Source organism: Brachyhypopomus gauderio, chromosome 5, assembly GCF_052324685.1.
Source record: "Brachyhypopomus gauderio isolate BG-103 chromosome 5, BGAUD_0.2, whole genome shotgun sequence".
NCBI lineage: Eukaryota > Metazoa > Chordata > Actinopteri > Gymnotiformes > Hypopomidae > Brachyhypopomus > Brachyhypopomus gauderio.
This window is the reverse complement of record NC_135215.1, coordinates 4,053,889-4,073,252: the sequence shown is the minus strand read 5'-3', so window position 1 is coordinate 4,073,252 and position 19,364 is coordinate 4,053,889. Positions and strand designations below refer to the sequence as shown.

The 19,364-nt window shown below is 49.3% G+C and overlaps 1 protein-coding gene across 11 annotated transcripts in view; it reads right to left on the bottom strand.

The window, feature by feature from the left end:
- The window catches only part of grip1 (glutamate receptor interacting protein 1), a 187,332-nt gene that overhangs the window by 52,483 nt on the left and 115,485 nt on the right, over nt 1–19,364 (bottom strand). For 10 of the 11 annotated variants that reach the window (XM_077005013.1, XM_077005009.1, XM_077005011.1 and 7 more), the window contains exon 2: nt 6,063–6,143. In XM_077005013.1, the coding sequence (XP_076861128.1) occupies nt 6,063–6,143 (81 nt within the window). Of the gene's footprint in view, nt 1–6,062; nt 6,144–9,226; nt 9,519–19,364 lie in introns of those variants that run through there. The other variant, XM_077005016.1, reaches the window with a different exon arrangement.

The following is a 19,364-nucleotide window of genomic DNA, read 5'->3' as shown; positions in this document are numbered from 1 at the left end:
GATGGCGGCAATATCAGAAAATATACATCTCATCCTAATGAAAAATCGGGCAAAGTGATGAGTTTCGATCCAGCAGGTGGACACAGCAGTGTTTCATGCCGTCCTCTGGTTGTTATTATGAGTGTCTTCAGTTTGCCTTCTGGTTTCGTCTAATAATTTGCTCAACATAACCGTTCTCCTCTGTTCTTTCACACAGTTAAATTACAGAAGATTACAAAGGCAATTGTCCTTAACCCTCCATTCATCTGATGTGATTGTGAGTGCATGTGATAAGACATGGGACAATAACAAACGAAGCCCACCGTGAGTATCGGTCTCTCTCAAAAACAAACACATTAATAGTTAATGATCGTTAAATCGTTAAAACAAAGATATGAGCGGGGTGCCTCCACACTTCACATCTTTCCACTAGAGGAAGATTTCCTGGTTCCCTGTCTCAGCCAAATCACAACGCCTTCACGCGTCACTCAGGAAGAGGCTGTGGGGGTGGGGCTATATCCACCGAGGGGGGGGGTGTTACTGACTGGAACTGACGGTGCATAATAGCTACATTACGAATCTTGATGTCTGCAAAGACCACAGTTTTCAATTCACTGAATGTTCAGCCCAATATCCTGGCAGGAGCCCCAGTGAGAGGCCCCAGACATGAGGTGGAGGTGGAGGTGGAGGTGTAGCTCCAGTGAGAGGCCCCTGACATGAGGTGGAGGCAGAGGTGGAGGTGTAGCTCCAGTGAGAGGCCCCTGACATGAGGCTGAGGTGGAGGTGTAGCTCCAGTGAGAGGCCCCTGACATGAGGCTGAGGTGGAGGTGTAGCTCCAGTGAGAGGCCCCAGACATGAGGTGGAGGTGGAGGTGGAGGTGTAGCTCCACTGAGAGGCCCCTGACATGAGGCTGAGGTGGAGGTGTAGCTCCAGTGAGAGGCCCCTGACATGAGGCTGAGGTGGAGGCGAAGCTCCAGGCATGGCTGGGGTTGTGTGGAGCATGATAAGTTAATTCCATCGCTTGTTCCTGGTATGTCTGTGTTCTATTTCACCACCTCTGTCTCTGTCGTTTTCCCTCTCTCTTTCTCTCTCTCGCTCTCTCTCTCTCAGCTCTAGGTAATCTCCTAGCTGCCTGTCAGCGTTACTACGGTGACCAGGCTGGGTATTTCTGTGTTTTCTGGGGTTGTTGTGGGTTTTTTTGTGCCATGAAAGATGATGGAGAGAGGCAGAATAACCGGGGGCTGGGGGCTGACCCCACAAACGGACAGACTAGGGAGGGAGCGGGGGCGAGAGAGGGAAAGAGGGAGAGGGGGAGAATAACCTAGGGCAGGGCTACTCAGATACACACCTCAGATGGACAGACTCTGGAATGAGACAGGGAGGGAGTGAGTGAGAGAGAAAAAGAGACGGGGGAATTGGAGAGAGAGAAAGAAATGGATGTGAGGAAGAAAGGAAGTGCTTAATTAACGACGGTCTGTGAGCAGTAATGATCAGGTCTAAATCACACGAGGACTTTGCTGAGGTTTCTGCTAGCAACGTCATGCATGGGTAAAGGGTCGGCAGGGACATGGCGCAGACGTGTAAATTCCCTCTAACAGCACTGTTAATATAGACCATTTAGCAACACATTTTAATCTCTTTCAGTTTTTGCCTCACTGTGTTAATGCAGCCACAAAAACCCAAAGAAAGCACAGAGCACTTGAGATGGGATCCCAGACTGAATAGGAACTGTCTTTATCGCCATCTCCTCCTGACAAATGACATGTGTCAGGGCCAGTTTTTAATGGCTATTTCTCACTGATGTTTAGTATGATCACGGGATATAAGATACATCACTGCAATATGAAGTTCCCAAAACCCATTATAGAGGCAACAGGATAAAAGAACACGATGGCATTGAACAGGCGATGCTATTATAGTTTATATATTACCACAATTGTAATGTATTACTTTAAATACCTGCAGAATTCATTCATGCTATCAAATTAATAACTGAAAGTGACAATTTTCCATTGGGTGCTAAAAGTTCAGATGTAATTTGGTAATTAATTGTCACATTGTTTATGTTCAGTCATGTACGGGCTAGATCTTATTAAAGGTTGATCGTACAGCTCCTATTCCAGTGCATTTACAAAGCTTTCCAGTCTTTAGTCACTGGAAATTGGGTGATGAGGTGAGGATCCCAGCTCTCTGTCATTTCCATGTTAATGCAATAATCTTAGAGTAGCAAGTGATTCGGCAATGCTTCATCAAGAGCAGACAGGACCTGCCATAATGCGCGCGCGCGCACACACACACACACACACACACACACACACACACACACACACACACTCACACACACTCTCACACTCACACACACTCACACACACTCACACACACTCACACACACTCACACACACGGTACGCAGAAGTGCCCACAGTTACACAAGTATAAGACCAGAGAGAAGTTTTAAGATGAATTACATTTTAATCTCAGTAAATAAGTGATTCCTGAACTGAATCAGCAGATTGGAAAAGTGCTCATTTGTATGTACTTGGTCACCTCCTGAATTAGTGGAAGTGTAATTAGATTGATCCAAGCTTGGCAGTAAATCGGAGCAAAACGACACTCTTTGTTTACTAAGTAACGCATTCATTTCCTCATTGTTTTTATTAAAATAGAACTATCAGCATATTTTATATTGCTACTTATGTTGCATATTTAACCTCTTCAACTCCAGGTTTATTATTCAGTGAATACAATTAAGGAATATTATTCAGTAAATGTGATGAATGATTCAGTATGATGAAAGGGCTGGAGCTTTAGGAGCGAGGAAGACAAGTCATGTGTCACCAACTGGAATCTAAAAACTTGGGCGGGTTCCCAGTGCCTGCATGGGAGAACGTTCTCAGGTTTCTCCAGTGAGGAGAACGTTCTCGGGTTTCTCCAGTGAGGAGAACGTTCTCGGGTTTCTCCAGTGAGGAGAACGTTCTCGGGTTTCTCCTCACAAAGTGCTCCACCACGGGCCAAGAGATGGCAACACCCCATTCAAACCCGGTAGGCCGAATTCAGAGGCGAGCTTCTTGACCTCCACCTTCAAACTCAGCGACGTCCACGTTCGCTTCGAGGACATGTGTCCTCTCGCTCGGTACAGAATGATCACAACATTTAAATAAATGACTACTGATTATAACAGCACTTTCAGACTATGGTTGGTTGCCCCAGACCAACCGCAGTACTGTATGGAGAAAACAGACGGCCAACGCTCTCTTTGAGAGAACGTCTCCGATTCGCCAGGGCGACCTCACCATCTGTGATCCATCATCTGGATCGACTGGGTCATGAAAGAGTGATCATAAAGCGCTGGGTCATGTGACCTTGGAGAACCATTGGGAAGTGTCCAGGACTCGCATGCTTAGATGCTGTGATGCTTACGAGGCCACACGGGCCACAATAACTGCCGCCCTCCATGAACCATGAATGCCAAAGGGTCCGTGCAGGTGGAGAGACATGTACCGTCGCTGCCCTGGCACCCGGGCCAGCCCACGCCGGCTACAGCCGAGGGCTTCCCAGCTACGCACGGCTGTCTGGAAGACAAAACTCCAGTGAGTGGCTGCTGGTTCACGGTGAGGGCGTCAGGTGGGCCCCTGTTGGGTGGAGAGGATACCTGCCCCGCTCCCTGCCCCAAGAACCAGAACCATACTCCAATGTCCCTACCCAACAAAACACTCTCCTGTTATTAGAGCTGTAACATTGCAGTGATGCATCAAATTGGATTCAATCAAATCAAATACGTGTTTGTTGAGATACGCAAATGGAAAAGTGACATTCTCACATTTCTGAGAACAATCGCATTGTATTTTAACATTTGAAATTTCAAGAAATGTTAAATGTACAAATTGAAATTGTGTCCTACTGTGTTCCAAGTGTAAGGATGATAACTCCAGCTCAGGCTGGGCCATTGTGTTGTCAGGTTTGCAGCAAAGTGCTTTGAAAATGCTGAATCATTTAGAGAGAACACTTCCTCAAATTCCCAGCACGCCTAAACCTTCGCCAGTCCTCTCCTATACGAGTACATTTCTCTTTTTCTCTCCCTGACACATTCCTCACACACACACACACACACACACACACTGATTTACTCAGTGCTAACGTTGCGTTTATATACACGGGAATCCTACAGGGATACGGTGAGGGAGAGCTCTATAGCTGTGAGACCGGTCTATTTGTGCATGTGTGAAGAGTTCATTTCTTTGTCCAGAGTGCTGGCTAGGCTTCTGGAAGCTTCCGGGATGCCTCATCTTTCTTTCACGTTCACTCCAAAGCCCGTTATAATTTTCTGAAAGCACATATGGCTGGGGAGGGGAGAGGGCACGGTCACACACACACACACACACACACACACACTGTACACCACACACACACTGTACACCACACACACACTGTACACACACACACACACACACACACACACACACACACACACACACACACACACACACACACACACAACCGCAATCTGCAGTCTGAGGCAACAATATTTTAATTCCGCCATGCATATTCAAATCAAACTGTAGCTAATTTTAGGTGCGTGACCCGTAGTGGAGTTCTAACGTGAGAGTTGCCATGAGCCGTAGTTATTTGGCTGCGGCGCTTTTCGGGAGGGGTGGGGGCGGGGGGGGGGGGGGGGGGGGGGGGGGGGGGGGTTGGCCGTCTGTTTAGGAGGCAACGTCTGCTTTCATGGTCTTCTAAAGCGGAGCGTTTGATCTGCAACTGGGAGGAGATCCCTCTGCTACTCATCCACTCGAGATACATCCCAACGGCTACTGGGATCTCTGAGGATTTTTCCAAGAAAACCCATTCAACCCCAATCCCCCCTTGTTTGACTCTATTACTGACAGCACATCCTTTATTGACTGAAGGCATGCATAAATAAAGAAATCAGAACATTGGTCACTGGTCAGACCTAAAACACAAGACCCAATCAGTTGCTAATGCAGCAGAGACAGAGAGCACTCAACTAATATGTGCAAGGTTTTACCTAAACGCCATAAATGCGAGGAGGAAGAAGGATCCCAGATTCTATAATCAACTCTATGCAAGGAGTAAAGACGCTTTTAAGCAGGAAAAGAGCCAATAAACGCTGAAGGCTGAAAAACGGCTGCCAAAGAATTAATGTAGATTCTGTATTTCACATCATTAGAAACTACGGGTTGCACAGGGCACTAAATCAGCTCTCTCATTTGTGCAGAGGGGCAAAGCAATGAATTCAATATGCAGAACACTCCCCCTACATGCGTTCTTTGATGGTACACCGCAGACGCCGACACCCTATGTGCCCTTACGTTCTGATCCCTTATTAAGCCGACGCCAAATATGGAAGCGAACGCCGCGTGTCACGTCACCTCCCCCGCCAGGCCTCTGACAGCCTCGAACACGCCTCGAACACGCCTCTCCCCAGCGCCAGCTGTACAAACTGTGACTAATCTCACTTCAATTGGTGGGGGCAATGTGCTACTCCCAAGAAAAGCCCCACGCCCGCGGGCTAGCGCTACACCCGGACGGAGGTTGGGGAGCAGCCGTCGTGCAATGAGCTAACTGCTTCTGAACACAGGTTTGACGAGCCTGGCATGTCCTACTGGGAAATTATACCACACACACGCACGCACGCACAAACACACACAGATTTTTCTGGCATATGGAGTTTTAGAAGGCATCTCAGTTCCCATAAAAGGAGAAGGTGGAGGGAGATTGGGTGGATGGGTTGGGGGTGTAGAAGTAGGATGCTATAGGTGCATTGATGCAGAAGGATGAGCGTGTGATTGGTTTGTCATAAAGACAAGTGAAGTTTCTCTGTGTTTGACATATTCGAGGCTCCTCTAATTGGCAGTCCAGTGCATGTCCAGCACTACTGCATTATGGGGGGACTTCAGAACCCTTTTTGCTGCCATACCACACACACACACACACACACACACACACACACACACACCACCAACTCCTGACCTTTAAAAAACCTGTACAAACAACAGCACACCGCTGCGACTCGTAGTAGATCGATTTTATTCTCTAATGGTGCACTTTAGTATGAGGTGGATACCTGGAATACTCTGTCTTCTGATGGCGAGAGCTCCATCTGGTGGTCTGGAGGGGTTGGAGTGTTTGGTGTAGGGCCCCTCATCTACAATAAACAAACAAAAAATAATAATCGGTATGGCTTATGGACACAGATGACCATGCACACAGGCGCAGGCGTGCACACACACACTCACACACACACACACACACACACACACACACACACACACACACGCACACAGACTATTCTTAGGATTATGTTGACACCCCTCCCAGATGCCTGACATTTCCTGTAGTTGCTTGACATCACACGAGCCGTTAGGTCCATTTCTGCAAATATTCACACATGTGCTCGATACATCCTCACTGTCACGCTCACAGAGACCGTCGGCTTTACAAACTTGCACCCACACATACAAACACGCGCGCTCACGTCTGGGCTGCACAAAGGCAAATATCAGGGGTGATTAGCACCCTCTTTTCACAGAGGGAACAGACCGAATATCATGTTGCTGATTCCTGGCGTTGTGTGTGTGTGTGTGTGTGTGTGTGTGGGCTGCTGGCCAACACACACAATGGTGCACTGCAGCACATTCTCCAGCTTTGAAGCACAGCTCCAAGCACAAGGAGCCCCATGGGTAAGAGTGGTCTCTTAGCGACCGGGAGGAGGCCACGCCCAACTCTGACACACCCAACCACAGCACAGCAGGGTGCGGTCGACTAGTTACATCCAGACATACAGGCTGACATGGGGCTGGATGCACTTTGGGCCTCAAGAAAACGACGGCACGTCCAAACAGACGGCAGACGGCGAGATTCGGACGCAACGACCCGAGGGATCGTGCTAACCACACAAATGTAGGTTTGCATGACAGAGGCATGTAAACAGAGACACAAGTAATATATGCTGTTTGTAATATTCCCAAGGGCTGGTAGAGGACGAAAGGACAAGGACACACACGAGTGAGCAGGCGTCCATACACACACACACACACACACACACACACACACACACACACACACACACACACACACACACACACACACACACACACACACAGTCTTCCCTGCAAAGTTTCAGACCACACAGGCAGCATTTAAATGACGAGCAATAGGCCCGTGACATCCGTATCTCGCTGCTGCAGCTGCGGGTTATAACATATTTAGATTCTCCTTTCAGTCTCCCCCTAAAACTGCAGTAGTGCCTGGGTCCTGAGTCAGAGCACCGCGATGAGTCACTTATCACAAGAGACTTGGAGGAAAAAAAAGGAAGAAAAAAGGAAGAATAAAAAAAAAAAAAACAACATGTTGAACTCTCAGCTTCCCAGCATGGTATTCCCTAACCTCCGTATTGTCTCTTGCCAGCAAACCTGTGATCTTCCCACAGACGATCACAAGCTCGGAGAGAAGCTCGGAGCCTAATCCCCCATGATCCTGAACGTGGATGATAACGTGGAGGTGATGTGTTCAGATGAGGCGGGAGAGAAGTGCTGAGTCATCGCCCGGTGGGGGCGGCGGGCGTGGAGAACACACGCGGGACCTTCTCCAGTGGTCCAGCACCGCGAGGCCGCATCCGAGCAGGAAAGATGCTTCGTATGTTTCTGCAAGGTAGCACGACGAATCTGAGCAAGCAGCCTGCGGATTCAGACGGCGAGGCCCGCCAGCGGGTTCCCGTCTCCCATTGGTCAAACCAACGAGGGGCGTCGACCCTCGCGGGGACACGCTGCGGGGATTTCGTGGTTTTGCAGCCAGGATGAAGCTATGGTGGTCGGCGACGACACTATCAGCACTCCAAGACCATCTCAGTTGCAGGGGTATCGTGTGGACGGGGAGTCAGGGTTGACGTGACCGTGGCGTTTTGGTTGCGAGGTGGTGGGCGCATGACGTCACTGGGGGGCCACGCGGGGACCCGAGCGTGGACTGGCTCCGTCCTTACGGGCTCAGGTCCGTCTCCATGGCAGCTGGCAGAGGCGGGGCTTAACGGAGCGAGCGGCACCGGCGGGACCGCGTGGCACTGCGGATTAATTTCAACCACAAGCTTGAAAGGAAAATGAGCGGCAGGACGTCTCGAGCACACCGAACATCTGTGGATCTGTCCGTTTGCCGGAGGGAGAGAGGGAGGGAGAGAGGGAGGGAGAGAGGGAGAGAGGGAGGGAGGGAGAGAGGGAGGGAGAGAGGGAGAGGGCCGTCTGCTTCTGAGGGGCTCATCCTGCCTGTCCTGTTGCAGGAACTCGGCGTACTGGCAGACGGCGCCTCTGTTTGTTAAGAAGAGATTTTGACAACGGGCTGTTTCAGACGCAGCGTGTGTGCTTCCCTTTTGTAGTGCTGAAATAAACACACTGAAAGATTCATTTCCACAAACACAAACACTTGCTCACATGTGGAGAGAACATTCCCTCTTCCCAGGATGCACAGCGGCAAGCCTGTCTGATACAGAACCGCACATGCACCAAGCCCGGTCACAAATCAGGCAAGGGCGCGGTGTAAAATTCACGAGGTGGTTACTCGCCCGTATCGACAGGGAGACAGTCATCCCCCTCGTGGTTCTGTCTGCGAGCTGACAGGGCCGTATGTCTCTGGACATGCAGATGAGACATCCCCGTCTAGAGAGGTCGGCACGGCGCCACACAATCGATGCAGGGCGGAGGGTTTACGGACCCCCCCCCCTCAGTCATGTGTGATGAGCCGGGCAGGACCTGGGCGTCAGGGCTGGCAGAGGGAGGTCTCTTTGTCTGATACCTTTACAGATCGTGTGGGCTTAATGGGTCCAGATGACAGCAGCTCGTCTGGTGAGGGGCCACGGGGGAACGTGTGGAGATGAGTTGTCACCTCAAGTTACACAGAACTTCGCACGTTGCACAACCAACAACACTTGTGCTAAAACGCATCTCAACCATTCCCAGAGACATAACCAAAAATCTTGAAAAACCAAAAGTCAACATACAGTTATTTTACACAACATTACAAGCTTACTAATGACCTTGTTTCCTTTCATTCCTGACAGCCTGCTAAAGGAGCTGGCCCAGCGTTCGGGTCTGGAGACGTGGCGTGCTGCCGAGGCCGCTGTAATTTCATCCGGACGGCCGGATTTAGCAGCGCTCCAACAGCTAACGGCTAACGGCTGATGGGGCGGGCGAGGCCTCGTGCCATTTCCAGCATGCACACCGCCTCTCGCACGCTACTCACCCGTGTCACAACACAACGCTGGGCTCACGGCAAACAGGAATGCCATGGTCAGCCGCGTGGGCGGCCCGGTGCCTTCCGAGCAGAGAGGCGCTCGCGTAGCGGCTCCCGGAGAGCGAGAGGAGACGGCGAGCTCCCGTTCTCACGGTTCCGGGACAGAGACGTCAGCGGCTAAATGGAGAGAGGCGACTAACGGGAGGGCGAGGGGGGGAGAGGGGGTGCAGGAGCGGCTGGTCGTCGGGCTACCCGGGGGCCTCACGGAGGGAAGCGCAGGTCGACCAGCGGCACATGCTCCGTCCGGACGAGGGGGGGGAGGAGCAAGAGACAGGACAGGAAGAATATGAGCTTCCTCAACATCAGCAGAGAGAGAGAGAGGGAGAGAGAGAGTATTCTCAGTAGAAAAGAGTCTTTCAGAGAGAGAGAGAGAGAGTGAGTGTGAGAGGTTTCTTCTGTTCTCAGTAGAAAACGAGAAGAAGTCAGGAGAGAGATTGCCAGAGAGAGAAAATGAGAGAGGAGACGGTGAGAGGAGACAGTGAGAGGCAGCGCTGACGTCCCGCCGGGTCGCGGAGGGCTCGGTCATGCATATCGCTGCTCATTTGGGGAGGTGTGGGGAGACGGAGGGCACGGATGAAAGGAGCAGAGAGCTTTTGGTCTGCCCCCGTCGTCTGTGCTGAATAGAAATGAGCCCGAGCTTCCCTCACAGGGCCCGCGCGCCCCCACCGTTTCATTACGGCCGCGCACCGATCCCCTAAACCCAGCACCAGAAAAGCCCGTCCAACAAGGCCAGGAGTGGTGATGGGAGTCCGGCTGCTGTGCTGGGCGCTACGGGCCTCTCGCTCTTGCACCAAAACCCCCACGAGCGCCCGGGAGACAAAACAGCGGGAGGCGCGCACGGGTGACCCCTGAGTCACGCCGAACTCACCACGGCTCATTTCAACACTTTCCACGTTGCTGCGAGATGCTGCACCTAACAAACCCAATGTTAGTGTTTTCCAAAGTCACACGCCTCAGTTCAACCACACACGTCCTGTGGGGAGGACGCAGTGGTTCTTTATTTTTAGCCATGAGCTCAGACCATGCGTTGACTGAGAATGATGAGACCAGAAGGCCCCGCTGTAATGGATTGCACTGTGTGTGTTAGGGAGGGAGGGGGGGCGGCATGAATACCCAGCATTCCCTGGGTACTGCAGCAGAATGGTTTTCTCCTTCCACTTCCGAGTCGTGAGCTGGGACGTCCTGGGATTTTACAGCCTGGACATTTTGACATTTCAGCCTGAGCAGGAACTCTGGATCAGGATCAGTGGTGATTCTTCAGTGCACTTTACTAAGGTAAAACTGTATTTATATAACACTTTAGCAGAACAAGCCTCAACAGTCTTTACAATTCAATAAAATACAAAAATGAAACACTCAAAATCTAGTAAAAACTATAAAAAATAAAATAAAACAACAACATAGTTTAAGAGCCACTAAAAGCAAGAGAATAAAAAAGGTCTAATGGCCTGAATCTGAGTGTTTGATGTCAGTCTGAAGATTGCGCTGTGGCTTCAGGCTATAAGATGTGATCGCACCGTCCTTCTTTGATTCCCGTCTGGTCTCGTGGACAGTTAAGGGGATCTCCAGATTTGAAGATGCTGAAATTCTCACATTATGAACACGTAAGAGCTCAACGACGGATGCTGGGTAAAGCCTGGTAACACAGCACTCGTGTTTTAAAACCTGTCCTGTCGCATGCAGACAGCCAGAGGTGAGAGGTCAGAGGCAGAGCTGTTGTAGTGACAAGACAGCCTGATGGGTTTTGAACAACGTGGCGTGCGTCTCTCTGACTCAAGACAGGTGCACCAAGGCGTCACGCTAGTCCAAACGGCGCAGATGAAGGCTCGAATCATCCTTCACATGTCTGCAAAGGGCAGGGTGTTTCTTATTTCTGTGTTGAAAGCAGCAGGACTGACGACAGGACAACAGACAGATGACAGGATGGTTGGCACCTGAGGAGCCATTTTACATGAGGGGAGAAACACAACAGCACTAGCTGTAATAGTAGCTCTTATGTCACTAATCTTATTTTTTTTAAAACAACAGAAAAACGTTTTGCAGTCAATGTTAATGGGGAAACACCATTTATGAGGCAAACAAAGGTCACAAACAAAAATACGGTATGCTTATTAGTAGCAAACAATTTTTTGAAATAAGCCTCTTGCACATTTCTAATGTGGATTAAAAGCAGCTAGCAGGTCTTTTATTTAGATAATGATCCTGAAACTTGCACTTTACCTACTGATGGTTGAGACGTTATATTAGACATGAATTAAAGTTCTTGTGCTCTTTGAAAGTCTTCTGTGATGAGTACCATTACAAAAACAGCCTAATTCAGCTTTAGGAGTGCTACGTTCCTGGACATTTTCGCTACAGTGAAGAAAATGTAATTTTCAGTGCACTGATTTTGTATGCTAACTTGAGAATCAGAGCGACTCTGACTGGCTACTTGAATGGGATTTGGGGTGGGCACTATGCCACAGAGGAGTGTTCTGTTGGGCACTGAAATAACCACAGAGTGAAAGTTCACCTGTTTTAGTGGGGCAGGATGTTTGGTCAATGTGACCTCATATCAAACAGCTCACAGACTCACACGTTCTCCATGAACAGGGAAATAGGCCACGCCGATGGACGTCGCAAGTTCGCCGATTTCTAATCTTCTAGATACAAAGACGTGTCAGCTGTCTGTACTAGAGAAAAGGGGGAACAGTGCAATCTCTCCTCTGAACCAAACACGCAGGCTAAAGCCGCCTCTTCCTCCCCGAGTCCACGTTAAGGTCGGAGCACCGTAACGAGCACACGGCCTGCTGAGCGTGAGAGACAAGTAGCCGTCCTCAACGTCTAACTAGAACGCAAGAGAGTCCAAAAGTTCAGATGTGTTTAAGATGGCGGCAGGGAGGCTGGAATGCTGTACAGTGTATCTGGGACACTGAATTGGCACGTGAGTGAACTCTTTGATCACAGCTCCATGAACGACCTAGTGCGAGATGAGATGTGAAATACAGACAGGGAGAGAGAGAGAGAGAGAGAGAGAGAGAGAGAGAGAGAGAGAGAGAGAGAGAGAGAAACAAAAGGGATGGCAGGGAAGGCATATGGTGCCTTATATGAGCCTTATGCCTTATGCTTCTCCAAAGGTGTGGCACAGGCGTCATGGATGGAATTAGAAGCCGATTAATCAAGAACCTCCCTGTAATATCGGTCCATCATGGAGCAGTGTTCCTCAGAGCTGGGTCTCGAGAACGTCCTGCCTGCTTCTGCTCACCCATTTTACATATTGCAGAAGATTTTTTACAACTGATACAACACACTTTCTTTTTTCTTTGTTTTCATTTCTCATAACTATAAAACACAATTCAAAGAACCCAGTTCATCAGAAATGCATCTGTGTCTGGCACAAGAAAACTCAAAAACACGTCAGCTTGGCTCATAATGAAAATTACGTATGATCAATGCAGTAGAAAAAAAATTATCAAAACCACAACTCCTATTTTTTGAGATGCAAACAAGTATTTGTGATCAAAGTACAAATCAAACAGGCATTCCACAAGAAGAATCTTTTAGACAGACGAAACATTCCTAGTAACTCTGGCCTTAGTCGTCCAATCATACAGGAGCGGAGATATAAAGAACATTTTTGAGTCCTGGGTGTTGTCATTAGACTATTCATGGATACAAAGATAACTCACAGTGCCTGAAATGAGAACGTAAGCAGGAGGCACTGGTGGTTTTCTACACTCTCGTTCAAGCAGAAGAGCATATAGGCCGCTGAATCACGGTTCACGACCCCCACTTAAATGCTCGGCTGCTGCCTGCACTTTTACCATCACACTAAAGAGTTCGTCTGAAGCACGGCTGACGGCGGAAAAAACAACTTCAAGTGTCCTAGTAAAGTGTTGGGCCACCGCGAGACACCAGAATGAGCTTCAGTGCACCGTGACACAGATTCTATAAGTGTCTAAAATAGTGCTGGAGAAAATCTTCCTGAAGGTGTTGTCTCAAACGGTGGAGAGCAGGGTCTAACCTCATCTATATATTTACCACTGTACTGATGATCATTCGATCATCATTCCTGATCATTTGTTTCTATCTTTCCCATGTATGCTTGTGTATACAGATTTTCATTTCGTTTAGCCCCCGTCTGTATGGATTCAAACCATGTTACTGTTTTCTCATTGGTTGCCTGCAGTTTGTTAAAAACTAAACATATATAGATTGACACCAGTGTGCTTTTTTTTACATTTCAATGTAGTGATGCTGGTTTTATGGTTTCTATGGCTGTGCATTCCTAAAAAACCAACATAAGGTTAACTGTGCTTTGCAATGAAACAGGTGCGCAGGGTTATGCAAAAATATCTATTTATATGTATCAGGTGAAAATGTCTTTTTTGAACTGTAAAGGCTTTTTGAACTGTGTTCAAAATTTGAGAATTCTTAAGGACGTGTTAATAATCTGATGAGGTGTGGTAGGAGAGTGAGAGCTACAATGTACATTAGCTCCTTAAAGAGGAACCACTTAATATAGACGAGTGTGCAAGGTTAATACAGGCAGGCGTATACATTCATGCCTCAGACAGTATCTACACAGTTCCATTAGATGCCACAGCACAGCTGAGCTTTATTAGATGAGCTGAATTTCACCGACAAGGTCGATTTCCCGAGACTCGTGGATCTTCGAATGCTCCTCCAACACCCTGGGCGCCCCAAGTGAACAATGTCAATTGGACGGCAACCAGAGAACGAGTCAAGCCCTGACCAGCACCTGGCCTTCGGTCTTCTGAGGCCATTGCACGGTGCGGAGTGGTTCTGACCCAGACATAAAGTGCCTCTCCGGTGGGGCCTGGTGGCAAAGAGGCACCTGAAGCCTCAGTGAGGGTAGCCTCCTCCGCCTGACCTGGTGCAATCATTAGAATGGGTCCCTCAGGTCCAGAGGGGACCCAGACAATGGTGCAGAACTCCTGGAGCTCAGAGAATTTCAAAAGAGAAACTCCCTGTGTAATGATTTAACTGTGCACCGAGAACTGCTCTAGACAGCTTGATGGTGGAACCGTTTTATGCTGTTATTTGTATATAGTGTTTTAAATCAAGACATGTTTGTGCTGTTATTGATGCCTGGCCTTTAAAATAATTGTATTTTTTTTACCATTTATCACTGAGCTGTGACAACACTGCAACATGCTCAGAGTATTAAGCCAAGCCCTCCTTAGGAACGCACGTCTTCTAATATAACTTATTTCAAAGATGTAGACCCTATTAATATAGACAAAGACGTACCACGCTTCTTTGAAGTTCTTTACAAATCACCGATCTTGTGCAACTCGGCGATAGATTGAGGAGGACGTGTAAGAGTTGCGAGGCGGCTGAGAACAGATGCTCCAGCGCCTCCCCACTGGCCACGGAGAGCGGATTCACTAGGGCAACACGAGGATGCTCACCACCATGACGTGGACCGTGACGGCCGTCTGCTTGCACGGAAGCCCTAAGAAGCCGTCAGTCGTTGGGGTTCGGGGGTAAAGTGAAAATGTATGAAAAGATAAAGTGGGTAATTCTTTGCAGAGCGATCCTTGCCTTCATGTTTCGCAAAAGCACCTAACGGCACCGTTTTCAAGCTTATTTGGAGAGGGGAAGAGAGGAAACTGAGAGTCCCACTGCGTAGTGGCCCCTGGAAGCAGCTGCCCATGAGAAAGAAGTTGTCTTTTCAAAAAAGCGCATAGTGCCAACAGCTTCTGATATTCAATAACCAACCATTCAGACGAGACTAATGAATAAGACGCTTTGACCTTGACGCAATGGAGCCTGCGACTTCTCGACTTTGCTGAACCTATAACACAAGCTGGCTGAAGTTGGCAAAATATCAGAAATTGCCTGAAACACGTTCCCTAATAACCCAGCGGCTCTTTGAAGTTCTCTGGGAGCAGAATTACTGGTGGCATAATGCCTGCACAGAAAGCGCTGGCTGAGTGAGACTGAGCTTAATGACACGTTATCTTTGAGTAGCACGGAGCAGATTTAACGGCGCTTCCTAGAACGTGGCCGATGTTTGCTGACTGAAGAAAAAAGAAGGAATATTAAGGAGACGTAAAATGGAGGCTGTTTGTTCCCCACCAGCCAAAAAGAATTAAGGAGTGCAGAGCAATCATTAATGACTGGAAACGCGCTCCACCCTCCCCAGACGCAGCTGACGTAGCCCAAGCAGGAGGCTCCTTTCTGCCCAGAGGGCTTCTTCTGCATTACTGCTATTCCTCGGGAACTTAAACATTAAACATTAAACTGCTATTCCTTACAGTGCCCGGAAATGGAGGTATAGGTGGAGGAAGCAGCACTTCATAAAGAAAAGTAGATTTTGTTTTGTTTTTTAAACTGCTAAAGGCGCTGGATACTTTTGTTTTTGCCTTACCAAGCACACACTGCAGAGTACAGCAGGTGGAGTCCCTGACCTGGACCGTCAGATTGTGTATTATGGTGAAAGGATGAAAAAATACACCACCACGCTGCTTTATTATCGTGCATATCCCCTTTGCATAGGTGACTGTTCGTATATATACTCGCACGGCTAGGAGTGGACTTAGATGTGATGTTTCAAGGCCTGCCAATGTTTATATTCACTTGCTTGCCAAAAGAGTTTCTTATGCATCGACACCCAGCCTGTGGGGGCGGAGTGTGAGCCCGCTGTTTGGGTTTGTGCACAGCTTGCCAACGGCCTGTTTCCATGACTCCCTGCTCTGGTTTTAACACGGACATGTGGACGGAGATGATTAGGCCCGTCAGGTGGGCTGTCCAATCTGATGCTGCTGCACATGCACATGGCAGTCACATGACATAAGCTGGCGAATCGGAAAACATCAGGCCAGCCAGATGTGCAATGACACTGAAGGCGGTGGCAGCTAACGCCTTGGTACCGTGTTGGGACAACGAGAGACAACAAGAGACAACAAGAGACAACGAAAGACGAGCTTGGTGATGAGACTGGAATGAGATCCAGCAAAACTGGCAACAGACCACCAACACCTCGGAGTGCCAGTGTGCCCAGTGTGGTGAGACAGAGACACAACAGACATGTAATGAGGTTAACGAGGCTTCTGCTGTGTGTGTGTGTGTGTGTGTGTGTGTGTGTGTGTGTGTGTGTGTGTGTGTGTGTACTGGTGATGTAAAGCCCTCCCCTAGGCTATCAAGAGACTAGCAATAGGTCTCCTGTAAATTGGGTGTGATGTCTGAACCAGGCTGACAGCTGCAGCTCTCGGCACTGTGCTGACGGAGATGAAGAGGCAATGACCCCGACGACCTTTCTGGAGCCAGGCTGGGGCGTGAGGACCAGGTCGAGACCTCCTCTCCTACGCTGCCGCAGAGGTAGCCCGCCAAAGCCCAACACGCCAACGGTTACTGAACCTGCGAGAGAAGCCATTTCAGAACCACGCCAAGGAAGACCATCGTCAGCAATTAGTCTCCTCGCCATTATTCTTGGCGATGGAGCGGTCCAGACAGCGCGAGAGGAGATACTGGCACGGTTCCGCGGACTAAAGTGTGCTTATCGACCCTCAAGTTGCAGAGAAGAAATGAAAATCACATTCTTAACCTTTGAAAAATCCCTCGGTGCTCACAAACTAGAGGGCAGAACCTCACAGGCAGTATACCGAAGATGCACAGCGGTCCTCTTCAGAACAGCAACCTCTCTTCAGGCACATCCGTTATTCTACTGCAATAAGAAGAGCTGACCGGAAACATAATGGAGTCCATTTCAGAGGGAGCCGCGAGCCTTTGACGGCATCTACCTTTCGGCACGACGGCCTGGGTCTCGCCGCCCAGGTGTCGCGGAGAGAGATCCGGGTCAGACGGGTCTGCACAGGAGCATCCATCTGGCTGATGAGCTCCTGAGTCCTCTCTGTGCGAGAGGGTACAAGTGCCCATTACCGATGAAAACCATGGCGTGCAATTCTGCTGACAGAGAGTTGGGTTTACTGTGCTAGTGCTTCGTAAAACAGGACCTCTGGGGACGCGGGGTGAGCGAGTGAGGGAGCCCGGTGCCATCGCTGTCTCTCAGCTGCACATTGGCCGGGCTTCTCAATTCAAACACGACCAAAAATATGCATCACGTATTTGTTTTGTGAGAGAGACCAAGAGTGAGAGTGAGAAAGAAAGTGAGCGTGAGAAAAAGACAAAAGAAAAATCGTGTTTCCAAGCAGGTCTGCCCCCTCAGGTCAGCAAAACAACCAACTATTAACTGGTAACAACTACAACGAGGAAAACAGCACCAGCAGCAGGAGACTCCTGCCCTCCGCACAGCTCAGTCCTCTCATCACGTGAGGCCCTACACACAATTCAGCCCTCTCATCACGTGAGACCCCACACACAGTCCGGCCCTCTCATTACATGCGCCTCTACGAACCCCCTCCCCGACCCACGCATACGACACTCGTACAGTAACTCCTAGCCCTGCTCCATCTCCCCTGGCATGGCTACGTTCTACCTCCGAGCTCCCCGCTGGGCTCCTGGTGGGCTCTCGGACTCATCGTCACCGCAGGAGCACAGGTGGAAGGGCCCGGCTCGCCCGTCCTGGGTTTATCTACCATCTTGCCTCCAGCCAGAGTCCAGCGGGAGAGGAAAAGGGATGGTGGGCACCACCGCTCCCGCCGGAGGTGAATCTGTGTGATAGCAGCTACAGAACATCTGCTGGCTGGCGGGTTCCTCCTGCTGCTCTGATATGTCGTCTGCGTTCTCCGACTGTTTCCCCCACTTTCCTCTCTGGCTCCTGCTGAGAGACCTAATCTGGTGTGGATCAGCGGTCATCAGCACCTTCAATTAGTGCTTCACTCTGAATAGTTTCAGCCAGTGTGGAACCAGCACAGATAGCAGGAGGCTAACACACACCAACCACACTATACACTGAGCATCTAACAGTGGAAGTAGCCAGTGCTTTTAGTAGTACCTCGGAGATATTAGCATATCAATTATTTCCACTGATATGCTGTACGGCTACTAAAACCAGCACTCTGTATCCAGAGAGACAGGGGGGTAAAGATTATCTCACACACGCACTCGCTCACACTCATACAAACACACGTGTGCAATATGTGCAGATGTGGGTGCTCAAACAGATGTGAATGCTCAAACATACAAATATGTAAATTCATACACACCCACACACACGTGTGCATAAACATCAGCAAACACGCACACACCCACACACAAACACACCACCACTGCAGCATCTGAGACCTGCCTGGAATATATATGATGAAGCCGGACTCCTTCAGCCCACCTAGAGCACTGAGGAAAGAGAGAGGGAGAGGGGGAGAGAGAGAGAGAGAGAGAGGGGGGAGAGGGAAAGAGAGGGGCTAGTGGATGGAAAGAGGGAGGGGGAGGGGAAAGAGTGAAAGAGAGGAAAGGGAAGAGGAAGAGAGAGAGAGAGAGAGAGAGAGAGAGAGAGAGAGAGAGAGAGAGAGAGAGAGAAGAGACACAGAAAGAGAGTATGCTACTGCTTGGCCCATCAAAACCAATACCAGCTCATTACCATACAAACTACCAACACGTAATTAGGATACAGGAAACCTACCTGAAGTGGTGAGAGAACATAGGTCCTGATCTCTCTCTCTCCCTCTCTCTCTCTCTCTCTCTCTCTCTCTCTCTCTCTCTCTCTCTGTCTCAAACACACAAACATCTACAACTTCTACACACCTCAAGCCTTAGAATCCACCAGTAGATGTCTGCTCCTCAGAACCGGAGGAACACTCTCCCACAAGCCTCGGCGGGATGAAGATAGCAGCAACACCTGGGGCCTGCTTTCAATTTTCTGAGCGAATGCCCACTAATGGGGAGAGCTGTGAAGTAAAGCTGACAGACCGTAGCACAGTAAATGCCACCAGCATGATCGATGTTCCACAGGGGCACGGCTTAGCGCCCTCGGATAGAGCGAACATTCGTCGGGAGAATATGCAACAGGACTCAAACCACTGCACCACAGGACAGCTCTGTTTACTCCAGTGTATCCCCCACTGCAAACTCAGCACACCAAGACTCACCTCACCGAAAGGTCTCACCATCCCCTCTAAAGCCAAACTGGTGTTTAGGTAGCCTAAAATTAGGGCCGGCATCTAAAATTAGGATTACACAG